We start from the raw sequence: 23,265 nt of genomic DNA, 5'->3' as shown, positions 1-23,265 counted from the left end.
TGTGACAAAGTCTAACTTGTACTCGGAGGGTACCAGCCCCTTACCCATGTGTCGCGCGCGACGGATAGCCACACATGGTGAAGCCAGAGTAGGCGACAACCAACTCTACTGGTGTTGCCCAGAAGTTGCCACGAGTCATTTGGCTTAAGATCCTTGGGACCTAGGTCCCCTTGATCTGGGTTGGCTCTATATGAGACTTGATGATCCCTGTCCTGGTTGGGGCGACCTGCAACGGCAGGGTTGGTTGCTGAAGCACACCCGGGGTTGCGAAAGGACCAAAACCGTGTCTGAAGCAGGTGACGCAAAAGCTGTTTAACCCTTTATTGAGGGAGAAAACTGCTCTTGCCCCCTATGGAGTCAGAGATAAGCTGGCCCAAACTTTCACCAAATAGGCGAATGCAGCCATGCTCAGCCTAGAATGGCAGCCTCTTTGATAAGGTAAAGAAATTAAGGACTTCTGGGAGGTTGAATATGCACGCCAAGTCCTCAACCACAGAGCCCCTCTTAATAGAAATTGCATTTGCGGCATCAAGCGCTGCGCAGCTAGCCGCATCCAAAGACGCATTAATCAAGTAGTCTGCGGCCAATGCAATCTGATTAGCAATATTTGCTACCTCCGCAGGCAGGTCCATAACCTGCAAGGCTCTGTTTAATGATTCAGACCAAGAGCCCATGGCCTTAGCTACCCAAGTTGCTGCGAACAAGGGAGAGACTGAACCCGACGCGTCAAACACTGAGCGAGCCAGGCTCTCTATGAGACGGTCGGTGGGATCCTTGATAGAGGAACCATTAGGTACGGACAACAGGGCTTTAGAGGCCAAGCGCGACACGGATGGATCTACCGCCGGGGATTCCGCCCGCCTTTTACAGAGATCAAGGGCCAACGGGTATCTCCTCAAGCACTCTCTGGCCTAAGAAACACCTGTCTGGCCGTTTCCTGTGTCATTAAACCCAGGGTGGGCGACAAATACTCTATGAGGCCGCTTCACTGTTTCCTGGTGACCCGGAGGAACTAAGACAAGGGGCTCGTCGGAGTCGTAATCCGAGTTCTGCTCGTTATTGACTACTGGCGAGGGCGAACGAGAGGCAGAACTCATGGATGCTGAGGCATCGGATGGACCGGGAGATGCTGTGTGGGGTCGCTTACCCCGCGTCTGCCTAGTGAGAGAGCGGCCTGTGAGGTGGAGGACCTCTCTAAGACAGGCGAGCCGCTATCCCTGCCCCTATCTGGGGCTTGAAGGGACTTGATTGCTCTCGTAAGCGAGGCCATGAACTGCGACAGAGACAGAGCCCTTTCCGGGTGGTCGCAGGGGAGGGCTCCTGGGCACATTCGGACTCGCAGACTTCACAGATTTGTGCATGTGGGAAGGCGGAGCGATAGGAGGTGCACGCAGCATACAGAAACGTGTGCGTCTTAGCTGCTCTGGACATGGTGGCCCTGCTAGGTGATATGCCTGCGGGGTTCTACTGCTTAGCCTCTGGCAAAAAAACAGAGGGTGGCCTTCCTCCATCGGGGGTAGCACTTACCCCAGTCCTGGATCCCCTTTTAGGCGTCCAGCCTGCCGAACCGCAGCACCCTTTTCCAAAAAGTGCACCTCGGCGTGTGGGCGTTCCTGCAGGGAGAAAAGGCGCCGCCGGTGATGTCCTATGGGCCGAGGTCCTGCTCGAGGCCTAGCGACGGCTGAAGCCGGGGACTAAATTTTTCGGCACCCAACCGAGGCTCCGGGAGCGGGTCTGCCGGAAGTACACGCGTCACGGGGGCGGGTCTTCCGCCCGCGGCCTAGTACCGGCAGAAGCTGGGGACTAAATTTACGGTGCCCGCTTGAACATGGGGCCAAAAACCAGAGGCCTGCCTGGACATGCGCTGCCAAGCGCTACCGCCATGGGGGCGCATGTTGGCGCCCGACCGTGCTGCCGCCCAGGGGAATGCCAACCCTGGGGATTTTAGGAGCCCTCCCAGCCCACCTCCTTCCGCTCCTCACCCCTAGAGCTCCAGCTGATCCTCAGGTTGGGGGGGGGGGGGGGGGAAGGGGGGCCGCATCCAAATCAAGGACGGTGCAGGCACCCTACCTCCATCTTTTCCTCCATGGGATGAGGAGAGGGACCGTCCGCCACCTTGCAGCACCTCAGTCTAGCATTGGTGGTGCAGTGGGGGCCGCACGGACTATACCTGTGCCTCTGTACAGCCTAGAGTTTCAATACTTTAGGGTGATCAGGGCTAAGTCCGGCATCATGTCCCACGTTGCGGGAAAGGACATGTGGAGGCGACACTCGTACCTGCTCGTCCGTTGTTGGTTTGGGAGATCGGACCCTTTCAATAGGGTCCGTCGCCCCTGTCTCATCTTCATGGGGGGGGGGAAGAGTCTGGAAAAAGACCAGACGTGTGTGCCTCCTAGGACACTAAGCAGGAACTGGTTCCGCCTGCAATCGAGGCAAGGGTGTATACTGCGGAGGAGCTAACCTTTTTTTCATTCACTTAGTGTCAGCCTCCTGGCGGCAGTAGCATACACTGTCCTGTGTCCCCCAATGAGGCGAAGGAGAAATACTTGTTTATTTTCCCTTTCTAATATTTTTAATTTTTTTTCGGGAAGGGGACCGCAGTTTAAAGGGAACCTACCACCAGTTTTTGAGCCTATGAACAAATGCCACCACCTTTAGCTACCCCTGTGCTGCATTCCACAAACGTGTGTCAGCTCCTGACTCCCCCTGTATGCCTCCAAAAATACCATTTGATATGCTCCCACGCTGTATGTAAATAAGAATGGTACCTGGTCCGGTCTGATGGGCATCTTTGATGCGGCGTACGTCCCTCCACTCTGCTCCTATTCGCGTCCCCAACTATGCGCTTCCACATTGCTATTTTATGCTCTGCTCACGGTGGGGCAGAGCAGAGTGAGCCTGCGCGGTCCTGTGAAGCTACTGCGCAAGCTCTAGGTTTGCTATGTGGATGACGCATCACATCAAAGCAGGAGGACGCAATTAGGCTAGTTTCACACTAGCGTTTATTCCACGCAGCGCACGGCGCCGCTAAGCCCCGCCCCATCCGGTCATCGCCGCCTACTATCACACATGGACGCTTGCGATCTGCGCACCCTATCTTTAGCATACGGTGCACAGATCGTGCGCTAGTAGGATTTTGGCGTGCGCTATGCACTTTTGAAGGTGCTCCGTGCGCGCCGAAATGCAACATGCTGCATTCGGCGCGCACGGGCGCACCTTCAAAAGTGCACAGCGCACGCCAAAATCCTACTAGCGCACGGCCAGCGCACCCTATGCTAAAGAAGCGTCCATGTGCGATAGTAGGCGGCAATGACCGGATGGGGCAGGCAGGGAGCCGGCAGGGGGCGGGGCTTAGCGGGGCCGTGCGCTGCGTGGAATAAGCGCTAGTGTGAAACTAGCCTTAGGAGAATAGAGGAGGGACGTATGTCGCAGCATTGACGCCCATCGAGCCGGACCACTCTTTACATACAGCGCGGAAGCATATCAAGTGGTATTTTTGGGGGCATACAGGGAGAGTCAAGAGCGGACAGACACGTTTGTAAAATGCAGCACAGGAGCAGTTAAAGGTGGTGGAATTTGTTCATAGGCTCAAAAACTGGTGACAGGTTGCCTTTAAAAATGTTTTTTTTCAGCAGTCCCTCTGGGTTCAGAGGAAAAAGCAGTCAATACTACTGCTTCATAACTTATATACAACAGCGCTGGTTCAGTGCTGTGTATGCAGAGATCAAGAAGATAAACATGGTAATAAACCTGCTTATCTTCCCTCTAGGAAGTATGGCTGTGTTGTACAGCTGGCTTACAACCGGCACAGTTTTACAATCTTGGATAAGCGGCTTACACTGCACAGACGTCTCAAAACATCAGTGCAGAGTAAAGTGTGGACTGTAGGGACCTCTAAAGTCTATTGGCAGTCCAAAAATAGTTAAAGCGTACTGTTTCAGTATTTTTTTCCCATAAATCAATAATTCATGTGACTATAAGCAACTTTGTAAAAAACCTTGATCAGAGAAATCATAGAATCATAGAATCATAGAATCATAGAATCATAGAATCGTAGAGTTGGAAGGGACCTCCTGGGCCATCTGGTCCAACCCCCTGCTCAAAGCAGGATTCGCTAAATCATCCCAGTCAGATGTCTGTCCAGCCTCTGTTTGAAGACTTCCATTGAAGCAGAACTCACCACTTCTCGTGGCAGCCTGTTCCACTCATTGATCACTAACTGTCAAAAAGTTTTTTCTAATATCTAATCTGTGTCTCTTCCCATTCAGTTTCATCCCATTGCTTCTAGTCTTTCCTTGTGCAAATGAGAATAAAGTTGATCCTTCTACAATGTGACAGCCCTTTAGATATTTGTAGACAGCTATTAAGTCTCCTCTCAGTCTTCTCTTTTGCAAACTAAACATTCCCAAATCCTGCAACCTTTCCTCATAAGACAGGGTTTGCAGACCGGTCACCATTCTGGTCGCTCTTTTCTGAACTTGCTCCAGTTTGTTGATGTCTTAGTGCTGTTACTCCACTAATGATTTATTATGAAACATGGATTTTTGTGGTACTCACCGTAAAATCCTGTTCTCCGAGACGCTCATTGTGGGATACAGGACTGTGGGTATATGCTACTGCCGCCAGGAGGCTGACAGTAAGTGAATGAAAAAAAGGTTAGCTCCTCCTCCGCAGTATACACCCTCGCCCTGGTTGCCGGCGAGGCCAGTTTGGTGCAAAAGCAGTAGGAGATCAAAAAACAGACAAAATCAACCCTAATGTAGGTAACATCATGTCTAGAAAAAAACCACCCACTATCATAAGTACATATTGAAAAAAAAACAGCCAATTGGCTAACAGGGTGGGTGCTGTGTCCCCCAATGAGCGTCTCGGAGAAAAGGATTTTACGCTGAGTACCACAAAAATCCATGTTTCTCCTTCGCCTCATTGGGGGACACAGGACTGTGGGATGTCCTAAAGCAGTACCTGGGAGGGAAGTCGACTCACCGGTCCAAGTTATACGCACCTCCTGTCTAAAGGAGCGCCACCGCTGCTTGGAGAATCCTTATACCCAGGCTCGCGCCTACTGAAGCCTGAGTATGGATACTGTAGTGCTTGGAGAATGTGTGCAGACTGGACCAGGTTGCCGCCTTGCAGACCTGTTTCGTCGATGCCTGGTGCCGAGGAGCCCAAGAGGCACCCACCGCCCGAGTGGAGTGTGCTCTGATCCCTGCGGTAAGACTCCTGAATAGTCAAACAAATCCACCTGGTTATGGTCGATCTTGAGGCGAGTCCCTTCCTGCGACCTTCAGGGAGCACGAATAGCGTGTCTGTCTGACGAAAGGATGCCATCCGTGACACGTACCTCCTGAGAGCGCTCACCAGATCCAACGTATGAAGAGCCATTTCCACACGGTGTACCGATGCTGGGCAAAATGAGGGCAAGACAATATCCTCATTAATGTGAAATGAGGAAACGACCTTTGGCAGAAAAGGATGGGCCGGCCTGAGAACCACCTTATCCTTGAGGAAAATCAGATACGGGGCTCGACAGGACAGAGCCGCCAGCTCCGAGACCCACCTGATTGACGTTATAACCACGAGGAACACCACCTTCCAGGCAAGGTATGCCAAAGAGACATCCTGTAGTGGTTCAAATGGAGCTTCCTGCAGAACACCTAGGACCAGGTTAAGGTCCCAGGCATCCAGAGGGGCCCTAAAGAGAGGTACCAAGTGGGAGGCCCCTGGATGAAGGTCTTTATCTGCAGATTGGTAGCAATCCTGCGCTAGAATAGGACTGATAAGGCAGATATCTGTCTCCTGAGGGAACTTGGAGCTAAACCTGAGTCTAGGCCAGACTGAAGAAAAGCTAAAATGGTGGGAATGGAGAATCTCAGTGGAGAATAACTGTGGTTCCTACACCATGTGAAGAAAACCTTCCAGGTGTGGTGGTAAATATGTGCTGAGGCGGGCTTCTGGGCGCTAACCAACGTAACAACCACATTCCGGCCGAACCCAGCCTGGGTCAGGATCCAAGATTCAATGGCCAAGCCATCAAACACAGGGCCCATAAGTTCTGGTGGTAGATCGGGCCCTGGGAAAGTAGTTCTGGGCGCTCTGGTAGCCGCCAGGGGACGTCAGCAAGAAGCTGCACTAGATCTGTGTACCATGCCCGAAGAGGTCTATCTGAGGCAAACAGTATTACTGGGACCCCCTCTGCCTTGACCTTTCTGATGACCTTTGGAAGCAGCGGTAGCGAAGGAAACAGGTACGGGTGGCGAAACTGGTTCCATGGCAGAACCAGCGCATCCACGGCGATCACCTGTGGGTCCCGGGACCGAGCGACAAACATGGGCACTTTGGCGTTTAATCTGGAGGCCATCATATCCACATCCGGAGATCCCCAATGTTAGCAAATCTGCCGGAAGACCTCGTGGTGGAGAGACCACTCCCCGGATGCAAGACCCTGCTGGCTGAGGAAGTCTGCCGCCCAGTTCTCTATGCCCGGAATATGGAATGCCAAGATCACCGAGTCGTTTCTCTCAGCCCAGCGGAGGACGTGCTCTACTTCACGCATGGCCGCTCTGCTGCGGGTGCCCCCCTGATGGTTTATGTAAGCCATGGCCGTGGCATTGTCCGATTGAATCCGGACGGGGCGGCCTACTAGAAGATGATGGAACTGCTGTAAAGCCAGCCAGATCGCTCGTATTTCCAGCAAGATGATCGGGAGGCGCGATTCCCGAGGCGACCAACGTCCCTGGGCTGAATGGTGGTGAAAATTTGCTCCCCAGCCGAGGAGACTGGCGTCGGTTGTGACTACCAGCCAATGGTCTGGGGGAAAAGGCTTCCTCTAAAGAAGGGAGGAAATCTTCATCCACCACCTGAGTGCTTGCCTGATACGCGCGTACAACCGGCACTGGTGGTCGAGAGAGAACGGGTTCTTGTCCCAAGATGCCAAGAGGGAGTGCTGCAGGGGACGAAGATGGAGTTGGGCAAACGGAATTGCTTCTATTGCTGCCACCATTTTCCCTAAGACTCTCATGCAAAAACGAATGGTGCGGGGAACTGGATGGCGAAGTGTCTGGACCCCCTGCCGGAGGGCTAGGGCCTTGTCCCGAGGGAGAATTAACAACCCTCGGGAGGTGTAGAAGATCATCCCTATAAAGGAAATCTCCTGAGTTGGAACAAGGAAAGATTTTTTCAGATTGACTAACCCCTAAGCGGGAGAGTGTATGTTGACGCTTTCCTTGCATGCTCGAAATGATGGACCTTTAATCAAGATGTCGTCTAAGTAAGGTAAGACAACTATGCCTGGGCGTGCCATGACCTTTGTGAACACTCAGGGGGCGGTGGCTAGCCCGAAAGGCAGGGCTGTGAACTGGTAGTGTAGGCCATTGATAGAGAAGCATAAATAACTTTGATGTAAAGGGGAAATGGGGATGTGCACGTACGCGTCTTGGATGTCGATAGAGGACAAATATTCTCCCCGTCCTATGGCAGATATGACCGAGCGGAGAGACTTAATCAGGAAATGTCTGATCCTGACAAACCTGTTCAGAAGCTTTAGGTCCAGAATGGGCCTGACAGTCGCATCCTTTTTGGGGACCGTGAACAGGTTGGAATAGAAACCCTGAAATATTTAGTTTTCCAGTACGGGAATAACAACACCGTTGTGCCGGAGCAATTCGATGGCCTTGAACAAAGCCTGTGCCCGGGTTTCCATTTTGGGAGGACAAGAAAGAAAAAATCGTCTTGGGGGGTGCTTGACAAATTCTAACTTCTACCCCGAGGACACCAGCTCTCTTACCCATGTGTCGTGTACGAAGGAGAGCCAGACATGGAGGAACCAGAGTAGGCGCCAGAAGTAGATGCGTTGTGGGGGGCGGGACTTCTGCCCGCAGCCTAGTGCCGGCTAAAGCCGGGGACTAAATTTTCGGCGCCCATTCGGATACGGGGGTGGGACTGCCGGAAGCAGGGGCCTGGGCCAAGTATGGCGCTGCCTACCGCCACAAGCTCTGGGAGCTCCTGCTGGCGCCCATCGCAAAAGCCCGGGAATGTGGCCAGAAAAGGGACCACCAGCCTATGCCGACTGCCACAGGGACCTACAGGAGCCCTCCCATCCCACCTCCTTCTGCGCCTCACCCCTGGATGCTACAGCTGACAGCCTCAGGTTGGGGAGGGGGGGGGGGGAAGTGGGCTGCATAAAAAACAAGGACGGTGCAGGCACCCTAACTCCATCTTCTCTCCGGGATAAGGAGAGGGACCGTCCGCCTTCTTCCAGTTCCGAAGTCTTTGCATTGGTGGTGCAGTGGGGGCCGCACGGACTGTACCTGTGCCTCTGTACAGCCTAGGGTTTTAATACCTCAGGGTGGTCAGGGCTGAGTCTGGCATTATGCCCCACGTTGTGGAAGAGGACACGTGGAGGCGACACCCGAACGTGCGCGCCCGTTGATGGTTTGGGGAGATCAGACCCTTTTAATAGGGTCCGTCGCCCCTGTCTCATCTTCATGGATAGGAAAAAAGAAAGTCTGGGGAAAAAAAATAGACGTGTTCCTCCTACAGACACTAAGCATGAACTGGTCTCGCAGAAACCAGAGCGAGGGTGTATACTGCGGAGGAGCTAATCTTTTTTTCCCATTCACTTACTGTCCCCCAATGAGGCGAAGGAGAAAATCATCAATACATGGGTAAAATTTGCCTTCTGGGAATACAGACTTTTCCTTTACAGAGATGGGAGATAACAGTTGGTGCTCATAAAGTTCTATAGAGAACCATAACGGTTTCATGAATTTGTATAGCAGAATGCCTGTGTCTGCTGCCTCTAGCGCCTCCTCCTCATCTCTCTCAGACATGGGAAAAATCTATCCTCACTAAATACTGATTTTACCATTTACTGAGAGTGAAAGATCAATCCAGAAGAATAAAGAAGATGATTTCTCTAATAAGATATAATACAAATGCTGCTTATTTTCCTCTGTACTCTTGACTTATGAAAAAAATAAAAATAATAATAAAGGTTATGAATTTTAAAAAAATCAATGTTCTTGGCAACATATCATCCTGTAATAATAAATAATGTGAATGAAAGTGTACTCTGTTTGTCTAGACAGGCCAGTAAACCACTGCCGATCAGTTTGCATGAAAGCAATAGGTAATGATTTAATGGCTGTGGTTGGCCCTTTAAATGAATGAGTAAGCTGGTATCTGGTGAGCTTGCAGATATCATTAAAAGGGTTGCCGCACATACAAAGTTGACTTTAATCAACAGATATTGGAATAATAATAATTTCCACAACTGGATGTGTTAATAGAAATGATCCTGTGCTGAGATAATCTTATACATGTGCCCCTGCTGTGTACCGTGTAAGGGTCATGTCTGATGGTGCAGTGCTGCGCCAGTTTATGGTCGGCACATAACACAACTACTGGCCATAGGACTTGAGGGGGGACGGAACAGAAGTCGCACATGATAATGGAGTATATAGACACGATACAACAGGGGTTTACAGCTGCTGATTTCTGAGGCAACACGATCAATGGGAATATCAGTAAATTTTTGCCACCTAGTTTGAGAGCAGCATAATCTAAACACAGACTCTGATTTTAGCAATATATCACTTACTGGGCTGCCTGCTGAACTTTTGATAAAATAACTTTCATCATGAGGAGATTATCACTAGAGAACTAGTAAACCTGCTGCCAAGTAGTTCTCCATACTCATGAGCTCTGTATAGCCTCGACCAAAGTTGAGCTGAAAATTGTATTTAAAGGCTTCACCTGACTGGTGGCCACTGGCTGGGACCCGATCCTTTTGTCTGCCCTTATTCACACACTGACGTCAACTTTGACACACAAGATTTTTAATATTCAACAGTGTAGGACCACCCCGATCAGAGTCGCCTTGTCAACGGTGGGACGGCTTTTATGATGTATTTGATCAAATACAGTTATACTAATAACGCTGAATTATTTAAGTGCACGTTTGCTTTTTATTTATTTAATTACAGCAGGGTTTTTCTCATTTTGTCTTTTGTAGGTTTTGTACTCTCAGAAAATATGTCTACTGAAAATCCCCAATAAGGTGGAATCCTTCTTCTCTTTAGTGAAATGTCAATCAAGAAGTGGAAAAAAAGAAAGAGAAGCGTAAGCGTGTCTAACATTTCTGCTGAGTTGTGCCAGCACATATAGCATACACCAATGTGATAAATTTGAGTTTCTGAAAGCATGATCTAGTTTTATCCCATCTAACTTCCGGATCATATTATTATCTCTGCCCTAATAAGTGTAACAAATTCAACAGCAAGTAGAAAACACGCTTTTTTTTATAGACTAAAATAAAAGACACTTACTATACTGGTAGTCTAAAGGTTTTTTACTACTTGACATAACCCCCAATTTCAGATCAGCCTGCAAAAAAGAAAAGAAAAAAAAAACTAGCATGTCATCAAATGACTATTAAGAATAAAATACTCTAAAACAAAAAATAAAATTTAAGAAGAGTACTATATAAATGTGGTAACTAAAAAGGAAACAAGAATCACTGTCCGTGCTTAGCGGGGAAATGTTTCCTTTTAAATACAGTAGAATAATATTTAAATCTCAGTGACAAAAAGCTTCCTTAAAATGGAAATCGGAGTCAAACTTCCTGTATATCATGGCATCACGTTTATCAAATACGCTACTGAAACAGGATGAGACCGACCATAGCCAAAAGGAGAATATGGCACCAACGTGGACTGATTTGCATATGAGAAAACAAGTATTTAAGTTGGCAATTTGACAAGTACTGAGAAATGCAATTTAAATTTTAATATAAATTCAGCACCCCCTTTTCACAATGTCTGACAGCATCCGTGTTAAATGGAGATTAAAGCTTTAGACTCGATAAACAAGTTTTCACTGGTTTGACGTAAGCGCCAACATGGCAAATAAATAGTGGCACCAAGAGTGAACAGAGACTGGCTGTGTTCAGGAATACAATACAGGTGACAATATTAAACTCTTATTCCAGGTACCGGGTTCTTGGAAATCCACGATAACAATAACGGAGGTTAGGACAAAGCCTGCTAACCGGTATTAATACTGAAGCTGCACGTGTAAAGTGGAGATAAGATACTCCGCTACCCAAACAGGATTTATAGACTTTGCTTAGGGAAAGCCCTGCAGTAATTAGGATGTTTCCTCCTGAAAACAAATTAATTAGTAAAGCAAACAGAAACAACCCAGCTACATGATTTAAAAAGGTAAATTCCCAAAACTTTATCATGTCTTAAAGATGTTTGGGAATAAGTATTTGAAGACCTATCTACAGGATAGGTGATCAATAGCAGATCGGTGGTGGTCCGACAACCAGCATCCCCACTGATTAGCTGTTTTTGCTCCGACAGACAGGACGTAAACACTTGGAACAGAACTGCTGAGCACAGCTCTATTGAAAGTGTAGCAGCCACTGCCAGGTATTCAGCGTAGCACCCATTCTTTTGCATAGACGCGGTGCTGCAGTAAACTGCAATGGTCGACAGTATCTGCAGCACTTTACATAGAACTTGGTGCAAGGTGTACATATGCAGCTGCAGGCAGAACAAAAAAATACAACTGACCAGTGGGGGCACTATGTGTCAGACCCCATCAATCTGCTATGGATGACATATCATGTAGATTGGCATTTGATGACCTGACAACCCATTTAAGTGGCCAAGCCAATCAAACACAATTAACGACCAACCATCCAATGTAGGTCAATGGAGTTCACCAGGTCTTGGAGGAAAGAAGATTCAGACATGCTGGACTTTGTCCACCCACATGGAAACTTAGTGTCAGTCACAAGGTCACATCAATTACCCAGCACTTGCATGTTATGAGTGACCCCAAGGGTCACCACATGGTGTAATTTTTAAGACTTGGACATGAGGTTTCCTCTATGGACATTTTGTTGTTCACTAGGTTTATTTTTGCATAATACACTATAGACTTTACATTTACATATTGGCATAAACTTCTACTGATGGCACAATCTGTATAACACACTAATGCATATGGCTCCATCACATGGACATACAGCTGTAAAATATCTCTTCATGGTCTGAGTTATTCATATGTTGGTTATTCACTATCTATTTGAGGTGGGTATTTTTTAGTCCTATCATAGGCCGTGACCTAGTACCTCCTTATCTTTGGACATTTTCCATAGTTTTTTGATGTCTATGGAAATAAAGCTTGATATATTCTTTAATGGGTGTGCAGCCTTTATCTGTACGTTCTATTTTTGTCTTCGCTTGGTGTGTTTGTTACATACATTGGCTACAATTCTCTAGTCCTTCATTTTTTGAAGTGCCCGATTAAACCATGGGAACACAGTATAAGCTTACTGCTTTACCAGTAGTATAATTAAAACTGCTGATTTTTAACCCTATCAATTAAAATATGACTTGTTGTTATCAGTTACAACACTTTTTACCATCTGGGCAGCAGTTTTCATATAAAAGTTGAAATTTCCTGATCTCAAGCCTCTGTTGGTGCTAGATGAATGCACATATGGTGGAACTGATAAGCTTGCTGGAGAGCCAAAAGCTTAATAGTGTTTCTAAGCTACTCATGAAATCTGCTGGCTTTATTACACGCTGATGGCAATGGCCTGATATTACATCATCGGGGCGGAGGACAAGATGACAAACGGAACCTGCTTGGTAAAAGAAAGGGCAAATGCAAAAAACCCACACACATGGAGGAAGGCTCCGGCCAGTTATCCAGCATGGTCAGTGATTAGCCACACAGTCTTAGCAGCATTTCCACAGCAATAAACATCTGCCCAGAAGTAAATGGAAACCAATGGGGAGTGCAATGGCAGCAGAGTGATGAGTATTGGTTATTGTGTTTGCTGACAGCTCTCTCCCGTGCCATAGACAATTTTTACATTTTGTGCCTTCTTTTTTTTTCTTCTTCTTTCAAGAGCCATAAACTTGATTTTTTCGATGGACTGCCTTATGAGCGCTTAGTTTTTGAAATGTAGTTCTAAACAACGCCATTTATTTGGCGATATCCTGTACAAAAAATAGGGGAATGGGCTTTATTTTTATTATTGTGCGGTAAAAAGTATCCCATACAATTATTTATTTATTTTTTTAAAGGTGATAAATTATTTTTACAATGGTGTGAAATGTGGTTTGTGTCCTCATTTTCTGAGACCCGTAACTTTACATTTTTCTATCGATGGGCCCGTACGAAGGCTTGTTTTTTGCTGACGTTTTAATTGGTACAATTTACGGTGCAAACAATGTTTGAATTGCTTTTTATTGCATCCGAAAACTCACACCCCACATGTGCTGCACATGTACAGCAAAGGCCAGGAAGGGGTTACAGGTAGCAGCAATACGTTAGCCGGCGCGCACCCTTTCCATACGTGTAAGATATATAGCAGGAACAGGTTTGTCCACGCTTATCGTTATTCATTAACTCACAGCGATAACAGGGACATTAAACTAATATGGCCAGCAATAAATCCTGATTGTACCAGTCTAGAACGTTCTACTATAGAGTACTGATTAAAAACCAGACACCAATTAGTAACAGTAGCCTAACATATCATAAAATATACGAAGATTAACATGTAAAGCTGAAATCTACAAACTAAATAAAATCAAAACCAAATATCAGAAATTTAATAGAAACGCACTACCTGGGGCCATTACTAATTCCAGCTCTTAGTTTGGGAGTCACCTTGGCACAATGAGGCTTGTATATCAAATGAAAGGCAGGGCACAGTGCAGCAGAAAAGAGGTGCAAGTGACAGCACCAGATTAAAATTGTATAAGTGTGAATATTGCTCAGTGCTGAGCAGAACATCTGAATAAAAAGCAATACATGTCTTATTAACAAAGCTTTTTACAAACTATTGAAACGCGCAGCAAAGAAGGATAACGGTACATGAACCATTTTAATGGAACCTGTCAGCTGGCTCATGCTGCCTGAACTACGGGCAACATATTGTAAAGACGGGTTAGTGATGCTTTACTTTGACACTCTGCAGAATTTCAGAGAAAAAGAAACTAGCTCACATGGCGACGGAGAGGATGTGACCAGTGAAAGAGGCATGCCCCTGTTGGCTTCACACTGCCCGCTTCGCTAGACTGACAGGTCTCTCCGTGGGGACGCACGCACGGACAGACGTGTTAGTCTAGCTGAGCAGGTGAGGAAAAACCACAACCAGCTTGATTCAGCTGATAGGTTCTCTTTAAATGACTCGTTGGCATGAGCCTCTCTTGTAGCATAGGAAAAGAAAAATAAAGACATTCCAGTAAATGTTTTGTATGACTTAAAAGTGATTAGAGTGTACAATATTTACCAGTATCTTTTCACATGACTGATGGTAATACATTTTGCTGTTGACATTCCAGTATGTGCTAAAAGAATCCAGGCGAACCAACTAGACAAAAAACAAATATATTCTAGTCAATTGCAAACACAAAATGTCAAAATTTGCCTTATAACAAAGAGTGTGTATATACAAATTAGCAGTAAAGCTGTTTGGTCTGTAATTATCTGGATATTTTGTCTGCAATGGCAATATTTGGTTTAAGATGGTGCTTGACAACAGGTGCCACAAAAAGGATCTGACAAAGGAGTGTGCACGCCACTATACAGAGCAAAATTACCTATTTAAAATAAGGTTTTTCTTTTAAGTTTATTTTTTTCTTCTATTTGTATAACAAAAAATCTTTTTATATTATAGTCCCTATGGCTACTTTACACTAGTATTTCCTGCTCTTTACAGAAAACTTTTTAGAAGTCTTATGATCCCAAGCAGAGTTACTATGAACAAACACTTCTATGCACTGCTAATAACACAGGATTCACCAATCGCAATAGGTGATGTAAAAGCTGTCCATGCTCCCACTATAAATGATCATAAAGTCTAGAGCAGCTCCAGTGGCTGCTGTGAAAAATTAACTTTAATTTCTCACTCTAGTCATGGGGTTAATCTAGACTTCGTGTTCATTTTTGTACTAAAGCATCTTAATTATTTATTTTTACAGATCGTGATATAAAAGAATCATTTACAACAAAGTAACCAAACATGAGAAAAAATAAATTATATATATCTGATGATAAATGGGCTACTGGAACAAACCATACATGGACAAGGCAAGAGAACCTGGATCTGATGAAATGCTACTATAACAGCAGACCAAATGAGAGAGGATATATGAAGCATATGAGGAAACTCTGGATGGATATAAGACCTGCATGTTCACTGACTGAGAAACAACTGGTCACCCAACGTCTCAATATCATAAAGACAAAGCTATTATCACAACTTGAGATGGATCAACCGCACACACACAGATCCACTCCACATGAAGACCTGGAGGAACAACATGTGCAAACCCCTGAAGATCCTGATCCAATCCTGCAATTAGAGAGCACTGCAGCTGATCTGAAACAGAAGATCTTCGATAAACTAAATACCATCAATACCAGAGATAGACTGCCAAGGCCCAGCAAAGAAACACCACAAGACAGTATGCTAGAAGATGCCAATAGAGCACTTGCATCAATGCCTACCACCAACATAACTCAAACTAATAAACTGATCTAGGCTACTGCCTCAGCAATCATGGAAATTGCTTGGCTATACAACCAGCAAGAACAAAAGAAGTATGTGCCCCCCTTGGAAAAGAAGGCTGGAGACAAAAATCAAGGTGACACGAAGGGAAGTCAGCCAACTAATAAATACAGAAGGGTGTAAAGATCAAGAATAAGACCAAGCTGGACAAGTACAAAGACCTGACCCCAGCTGAAGCCCTAGAGACTGCTAAGCAAAGGCTCACAGCACTCGCTGCGAGACTAGGGAGATACACTGGAGAAGCTGAGGCCAAGAAGATAAATGCCTTGTTCGCCAAAGTACCTTCCAAAGTGTACTCCCAACTGCAGAACAACAGCACAAAGGCAGCAACTCCACCAATAGCAGAGACTGATCAATACTGGAGGGACATATGGGAGAAGGAAAAAACACACAACACCAGTGCAATGTGGCTGCAAGATCTGAGAATGAAACACAGCAACCACCTAGAGCAAGAATCAGTCACTATTACAGAAGCAGACATCCAACAGCAGGTCAAGAACATGAAGAGCTGGACAGCACCTGGCCCAGACATGACCCACACCTACTGGCTAAAGAAATGAACAGAGGTACAAGAACGCATGGCAAAGCAGATGAACCAACTGCTAGAAGGCGGCTACCACCCAGCTTGGCTAACACAAGGTAGAACAGTGCTGATTTTGAAGGATCCTCATAAAAGGAACAGTTCCATCCAACTACCGCCCAATAACCTGCCTTACAACAACATGGAAACTCCTTTCAGGCATCATAGCCACCAAGCTATGGAACCATATGAACCAGTACATGAATCCACCTCAGAGAGGAATCGGGACCGACACCAGAGGCTCCAAGCACCAGCTCCTAGTAGATAGAGCAGTCGCTCAAGACTCAAGACCCAGACAGATCAATCTCAGCACAGCCTGGATTGACTACAGGAAAGCCTATGATTCAATGCCACAAACATGGATCTGTGAATACTTGACTCTCTACAATGTCTATAGGAAAGTAAGAACCTTCCTCAGAAACTCAATGGGGCTATGGAGAACAACACTCAAAGTGTCAAGTGACAGCAACATCAGAAAGAAGGAATATGATTAGCTGGAGAAATACCAAGGCCTCAAAGGAGAACTGGAGAAGATGTGGAAGGTGAAGGCAACAATGATTCCAGTGGTGATAGGAGCACTGACACCCAAGTTGGAAGAATGGCTACAACAGATCCCAAGAGCAACATCTGAGGTCTCTGTCTAGAAAAGCGCAACTAAAGGGGGCTTTACACATAGCGATATCGCTAGCAATATCGCTAAAGCGTCACCGATTTTGTGACGCAGCAGCAATATTGCTAGCAATATCGCTACATGTGATACTTACCTCCGACCGGCTCCCCCGCTGGCTATCGCTGATCGCGCGAGATCAGCCCGGGCAGTTTCTCGTCGACGGCTTCCAGCTGGCGCCGAACGAGCGACACGTGGACGCGGGCGGAGGACGTCATCATCGCCGCATCTGACAGGTAAGTAACGACCGCTGCTGCGTCGCTGCTGAGATCTGCCTGTATGGCAGCTCACTAGCGACCATTTAGCAATGCACCAGCGATCCTGACCGGGTCATATCGTTGTCGAGATCGCTGGTGCACCGCTAAATGTAACGGGGCCCTAAGATCTTGTGCTTCCCAGACCTCTGGTAGAGGACCCGAGAATGAGAAAGGACAACAAAGACCAACCCCCACTGGGGTGAGAATGAAGTGTATAATGTATATATATATCTCATACATACACACACACATATGGACGTGTATTCTATATATCTACCTATTCATCTACATAGAAATACTAACACCTCCAAATAGAATAAAGCAAATGTGCACCTGGCAAGCTACCATGACTGCATAATATAGCAGTACTCTGTAAGCGCTAAGATGTGTGGAAATATTGAATATATTACATTTTAACTGCATTACTGATATATATAATACACTTAGAAAAATAATGGTACTTAGTACATATATTGGCCCAAACATGTGAGCTCATCAACCATGGCATGGTGACCTTTCTATCTATCTATAGCATTTTGTTTTCTTTGTTTTTTACAGATTGTGATATTAAAAAAATACATGTAAGATGACCTAAATAAAAGAAGCACTCCCATCAAAGTTTTTATCCTCTTAACCCCTTCACAAGCTATAACGTATAGATAAGTCCTAAGTCGTGTCCCGGAAATTCAGGCAGGCTCTGCCAGTGGTGCCACATCTTTTCTGGCACATGACAGCTGATTTGATCAGATGTCATGTGTCCCTAACAGCCTCGGGTGAAATTGCGATCCACCCACCGCTGTAAAATATGTTAAATACCGATGCAGTAGACCAGATTTGAGTTCTTTAAAGAGATTCTGTCAGCAGCGTTTTGCTATGTAATGTGAAGACACAAGGAGATAGAGGCTGAGACATAGGATTCAGGGATGTATCACTTGTCCAAGTGTGAGCTGTTTACTAACTATGAAGGATTTTTTACTTAGAGATTAACATTGTCAGACTAGTCTGACAACTAAGCATCTCACTGTCTTAGGACTTTGAACACAGAGAGATTAGGGTGGGGGGTGATTAGCTTTCTCAGCTCTGCTTCATTCTAAACCTAAAAACTTAGTTTTGTGTCAGCATGGTTACACCCTATAATGTGATACATGGTTGGATTCAGCTTCTATTTTCCTACATCAGGCTGCTCTCCGATGAGGTACCAAAATCCTGCCGACAGATTCACTTTAAATAGGTGGTCACTTTCTGATGGCAGGTTCCATTTAAATGCAACCATCACTACATTTATTTAGATGACACTAAAATAAATCTTTTTATTAGGATCATTACCTTGTATATTACTTTAGATGCTTCATTTAGTATGCTTGGTGTCCAGGATTCACTTGATGTCTGCAAGTAACACAAAATAAATCAGACCTTAAATTACATCTTTACCTCTGACATAAGCTTGGTGAAAATGTAGGAAAATATCCAAAACAGAGTAAGAGCTAGCGAGTGAATCAAATTATTACATAAAACGTGAGGCCACACGTCTGAGCAGTGGCACTTCACCTCAACAGTTTTCTCTCAATTCCATATGAGTCAATGTAGGTAAACAAAAAAATATCAAAGATGTATCTTCACGGCCTCAGGGAAATGTTAGGTTTACAAATGTAGAGAAAGGTTGTGGTTGCTCGTCACAGCTCTTGAATTTGTGAGATTCCATCTTCTAGGCAAATTCACACAGTATTAGACCCAAACATCTTTACCCTGTCTACGTGATTACATTTCATGTTCTTGTTCTCTTATGCACTGTTTACACTCACATTTTACATTTTGTTTCTTGGATTGGGTTTAGGAAACGAGAAACCAAATGAATGTAGTAAATCATGATGAGCAAACATGCTTGAATAAAGTGTTATCCGAGCATGCTTGTGTGCTAACCCAGCGTGTGCCCAAACTTCATGTCTCGCGGCTGCTTGACAGCTGCAACGTATGCAGGTATTGCCTGTGGGTTAAGAAATCCCTGCATTTGTTGTGGCTGTTGAACAGCTACGAGACGTGCAGCCGCGAGGACTTGAACATTGTATTCGAGCATGCTGAAGTCACTTGGTTAGCACACAAGCATGCTCGCTCATCACAAGTAGCAAACATATCTGGCAAGATTAGTTAAGAATTAAAACTAAAGTATCTATTAGTAGAAGTGGGTAGTAGGAATCAGTACTTTACCTGGAGACTTAGCTCAGCGAGGGTCACTCCGACAGACACCGGAATATTGACATCAGTAATCTATTAATACAATGCAAAAACATTTACATTTAGTCCTAGATTTATTCACCTTTTACATCGATTTCAGAAATGCTAAATTGAGCAGCTTTGTAAAGAATTTAGCACAGATTCTGACCACTGGTGAGGTCCAGCCTTCACAACATTCTAGCTAATGAGGGCACTACTAGTAGGAACAGATTACGAAGCCCTGTAGAATGCTGCACATCCAGTCATGTCCAGGAGCTGTATCCTCATTTGTGTTCTACAGCATTTTTATGGTTGACAATAAGACACATACCCACCTCAGTAATTTGGGTAGGAACTGAGGTGTTATATAATTACTGAGGACACAGATTTAATGACACAACACGCTCTGAGTACTTACATCATCTTCATATCGGATGTGTATGTCTGTGATTTTGACCTGTAGATTCTTGATAACCTGTGCGGCCAGTTTTTCAAGAAAAGTATCTTTCTTCTCCTCTTTTGGCTTATCTTGAATAATAAAAACATACAAACGAGACGCAATCAATGGTAAATCGTCAGCCACACGGCTCAGAGGACTAAGATGTTCTTGTTGAGCATTTTAATAATGCTAATAAAAAGTCAACTAAGATTTTAAACAGAAAATTCAGACTAAATGAAATCAGCACAAACAACACCTCTACTTGGTGATGAACAGGCATGATCTAGCCTTCAGAGCGTTCAGAAACACCTAGAGATGCTTTGTTATGGATTATATACAGATAATATGAAGTCTATGTCAAAGGGACACTAACCATAAAAATGAATAGAAGTGAAAAAAGGCACACAGGAGAAATATGCCAATTTATCAGTCTGGACAAAATTCTATAGAAGGTTTTATTAAAAAAAATATTAGCATTTATTTCTCTGTCAATAGTCTGCAATGAACTTAAAGTGACTGTCAGCAAAGAATAACTGTTGAATTCAAGTACAGGCGCTTGATGCTTCATGGCGGCCAATTGTTTATATACACCTTCCCTCCATCTCCAACCCCTCTTCCTCTTCATTGACAGCTCAGGCTTCACAGAGCCAGGGAAGGGTGGAGATGGATGGAAACCAAGCAGGTGGGAAGGTGGATCTAAATGATCGGCCCCGCCATGGAGCATCGAGCGCCTGTACTCGGTTTGAACAGTCATTCTGTGCTGACAAGAGTCCCATTTAAGTGTGGTCTGAAAAGAACGGTGAATTTCATACCATATGTTTAGCTATGTATTTATTAATTTAACAACTTTTCTAATATGCTTTAATTAAAAATTCCCCACCAATCCTTCTCTATTCCTGGCTTTTTTACTCTCAATACACTCTGCAGTCCACATTGCTTCTGGAACAGAAGAATTGTGGTGGCGTCACAGGAGTTGCAGTCACATTTCCATCACCTCAACTGAAAACATGACGTCCTCAGGACATAGCGGCGCCAGCGCCATTCACCAATGACTCTGTTTCAGGGTGGAAAAGGAAGCAGTGGGAGTGACGGCAGTCCTAGCTCAGACCAACAAATAGTCATTGGATAAGAAATAAAAAACAGACAGGAGATTAGACTAGAGAGGGAATGGCAGAGTTTAATTAAATCACATTAGTAAAGGGTTTACATTAGTGAGACATGAGATACAGGAATTTCATTGTTAGCTTCAGACAACCCCTTTAAGATTTTTAGATGGCTCACCAGTATTTTATGTCCTTCTTAACCAGAAAAAGAGTATTATTTTGCTTTGCTCACAAATCTGCCTTTGCTACTGCCCCGTTGCAGACAAGACCACGCTTACTATTGACACCATTGTACCCACCTTTTTTAGCATCATGAACCTTAAAACGGTTCTTAAAAGATTTGTGCTTTTTACGTTTGGATCCTTCATAGTGAAAGCATAGTTATGAGAAATGGATAAAAAGTGATTAGTAGAAGTCCACATTAGATGGAGGGAAACCAAGGGATTACATCACACACAAGGAGGAACACACAGACAGAAGGGACTGACACAAGAGATAACATGTCACTAAGCGGCCATACGAAACGTGCTCATACTTGGATGAAGACATTATCCATGTTCCGCAACATTTCAGCAGGTGTTGTGGCTGCGAATAGCAGCAATAAACAAGACGGGCCACATACAGCTTCTAGGGTTAGCCGCCATGCAGATGAAGACGTTACAGCCAGTCGCAGGACAGAACTATGGCCCCAATTCATTATTAGACATTTTTTTTCGTCTTGTATTCATTGCAATTTCTTGCACCAAGAACCTCAAAATGGCGCACATGGTACATTTTTGTGCAAAGTCAAAATTTGTATTTATTGCTACTTTTTTAAAGGGAATGTCGCCAATTTTTTTTTTGCTGATGCAGTAGCAGAGAACCTGAGCACAGTGAGGTGTCACTTACTAGGCTGTGTTTTGCTCTTTCAATACAATCAGTATGTTAATCAGCAGGAGATTATAAGTACAAGACAACGGGCCTTGTGACTCCTAGTCCACCCACAGCCCACCACTGACAGAAAGTAGTGATGTGGGTGGGATTGTACACAGCTCAACATTAGAGTTGAGTGAATTTTTCAAAATTCAGTTCCGATTATGATCGGCGACGAATAATGTTTTTGCAATATTCACCGAACACAGCCAAATGTCATTGGAGTCAATGGGAGTACAAATGAACGAATATGTTCAGAGCCGATCATCAAACATAAATTTGGTACAAATAGAGTACCAATATGGCAAATTCAGATTCGGTGATCGATTCCGAACATATTCGCTCATCTCTACTCAACATCTGAGGTCTTCTAGATCTGCAGCCAAGAAAACGGATTTTATCATAACTGCTGCAACCTGTAAACTAAGGGATACATCGCTGGAATCAGGGTCTGCTGACAAATTCTCTTTAATGCAAAATGTCATTAAAAAAAACACAAAAAATTACTGCCACACATAAAACCTCTCCAGTGGAGGATGGAGTACAAATGTTTAAAAAAAAAAAAAAAAAAAAAGAGAAGATGGTTGTGACTTGTTGAAAAGTCACAAATGATGAATCAGGCAAAAACATGCGGAAAGCCTAAACCATGCCCACAACTGCAAACTTAAAAAAAAAAAATGGACTTTACAAAATGGCGCAAATGAAAAGATTACTGTGGCAAAAACAGGTGCAAAACAAATACCAAACTAGAAAAGATGTAAAAGCAATGATGAAAAGGCCCCTAGAGCTTCTTTGTACTTGCTGCAAGTTGATAGCAGCAGGTTTCCACTCTCAGATCTAGTAAAGGGATGGTCTTCCACCCCTTTACTAGATATGATTAAGTAATTAAGTTATTTTCTACTATACTTGCCTTCCCCAACTATACTGACTGACAGCTAGAGTATTTTTTTTCCTATTTCCAGTCTGGTGACAATTTGTTTGACTATCACTAGTGCATGCTGGGATGTTCAAACGAAGCATCACAAGGGGCAGAGGCTGCAGTCCCTGCCGCAGCACCTTCCCTCCCTAAAACAAAGCACGATCAGCGATTCTTGGTTCAGGGGCTGAGCTGTCCCCGTCTTCCCTGTGCACAGCACTGTCCCTGCTGTCTCCTGTGCGCACGGCGTCAGCTCTGTTGCCTTAGGAATAGTGATAAGCCGGCGACAGTGCAGTATCACTATACCTGGAAGAGACCACTGGCGGATGCTGTGCAGAGGTGAGATAGCGCTGAGCGCAGGGACAGATCGACCCCTGAAACGAGCACCACTGATGTCACTTCAATTAAGGGAGGGGGCAAGGGTTGTGGCAGTGATTGCAGCCTCCGCCCCTTATGACGCTTTGAGTATCATCTGGTCATCAACCCGGAAATAGAAAAAAAAATACAGTAGCTTTTATACAGTGTAGCTAGAAAGGTTTGATTAACTTTGAAAGACATTGACCTAATAAACCGCAGTCA

General features: G+C 45.0%; 1 protein-coding gene across 2 annotated transcripts in view; it reads right to left on the bottom strand.

Moving 5' to 3' along the window:
* The window catches only part of VPS13C (vacuolar protein sorting 13 homolog C), a 518,321-nt gene that overhangs the window by 351,884 nt on the left and 143,172 nt on the right, over positions 1–23,265 (bottom strand). Inside the window, exons 7-12 of one of the 2 annotated variants that reach the window (XM_073579421.1) lie at positions 21,158–21,220; positions 19,735–19,844; positions 19,311–19,370; positions 18,432–18,491; positions 14,321–14,401; positions 10,329–10,386 (exon numbers count right to left, since the gene is read on the bottom strand). In XM_073579421.1, coding sequence (XP_073435522.1) covers positions 10,329–10,386; positions 14,321–14,401; positions 18,432–18,491; positions 19,311–19,370; positions 19,735–19,844; positions 21,158–21,220 — 432 coding nt within the window. The remainder of the gene's footprint in view (positions 1–10,328; positions 10,387–14,320; positions 14,402–18,431; positions 18,492–19,310; positions 19,371–19,734; positions 19,845–21,157; positions 21,221–23,265) is intronic. The other variant, XM_073579422.1, reaches the window with a different exon arrangement.

Source organism: Dendrobates tinctorius, unplaced genomic scaffold (assembly GCF_039654945.1).
Source record: "Dendrobates tinctorius isolate UK_male_01 unplaced genomic scaffold, ASM3965494v1 ptg000062l, whole genome shotgun sequence".
In the NCBI taxonomy this organism is placed as follows: domain Eukaryota; kingdom Metazoa; phylum Chordata; class Amphibia; order Anura; family Dendrobatidae; genus Dendrobates; species Dendrobates tinctorius.
Note: the sequence above shows the minus strand (reverse complement) of the source record. Positions and strands in the feature narration are given on the sequence as shown.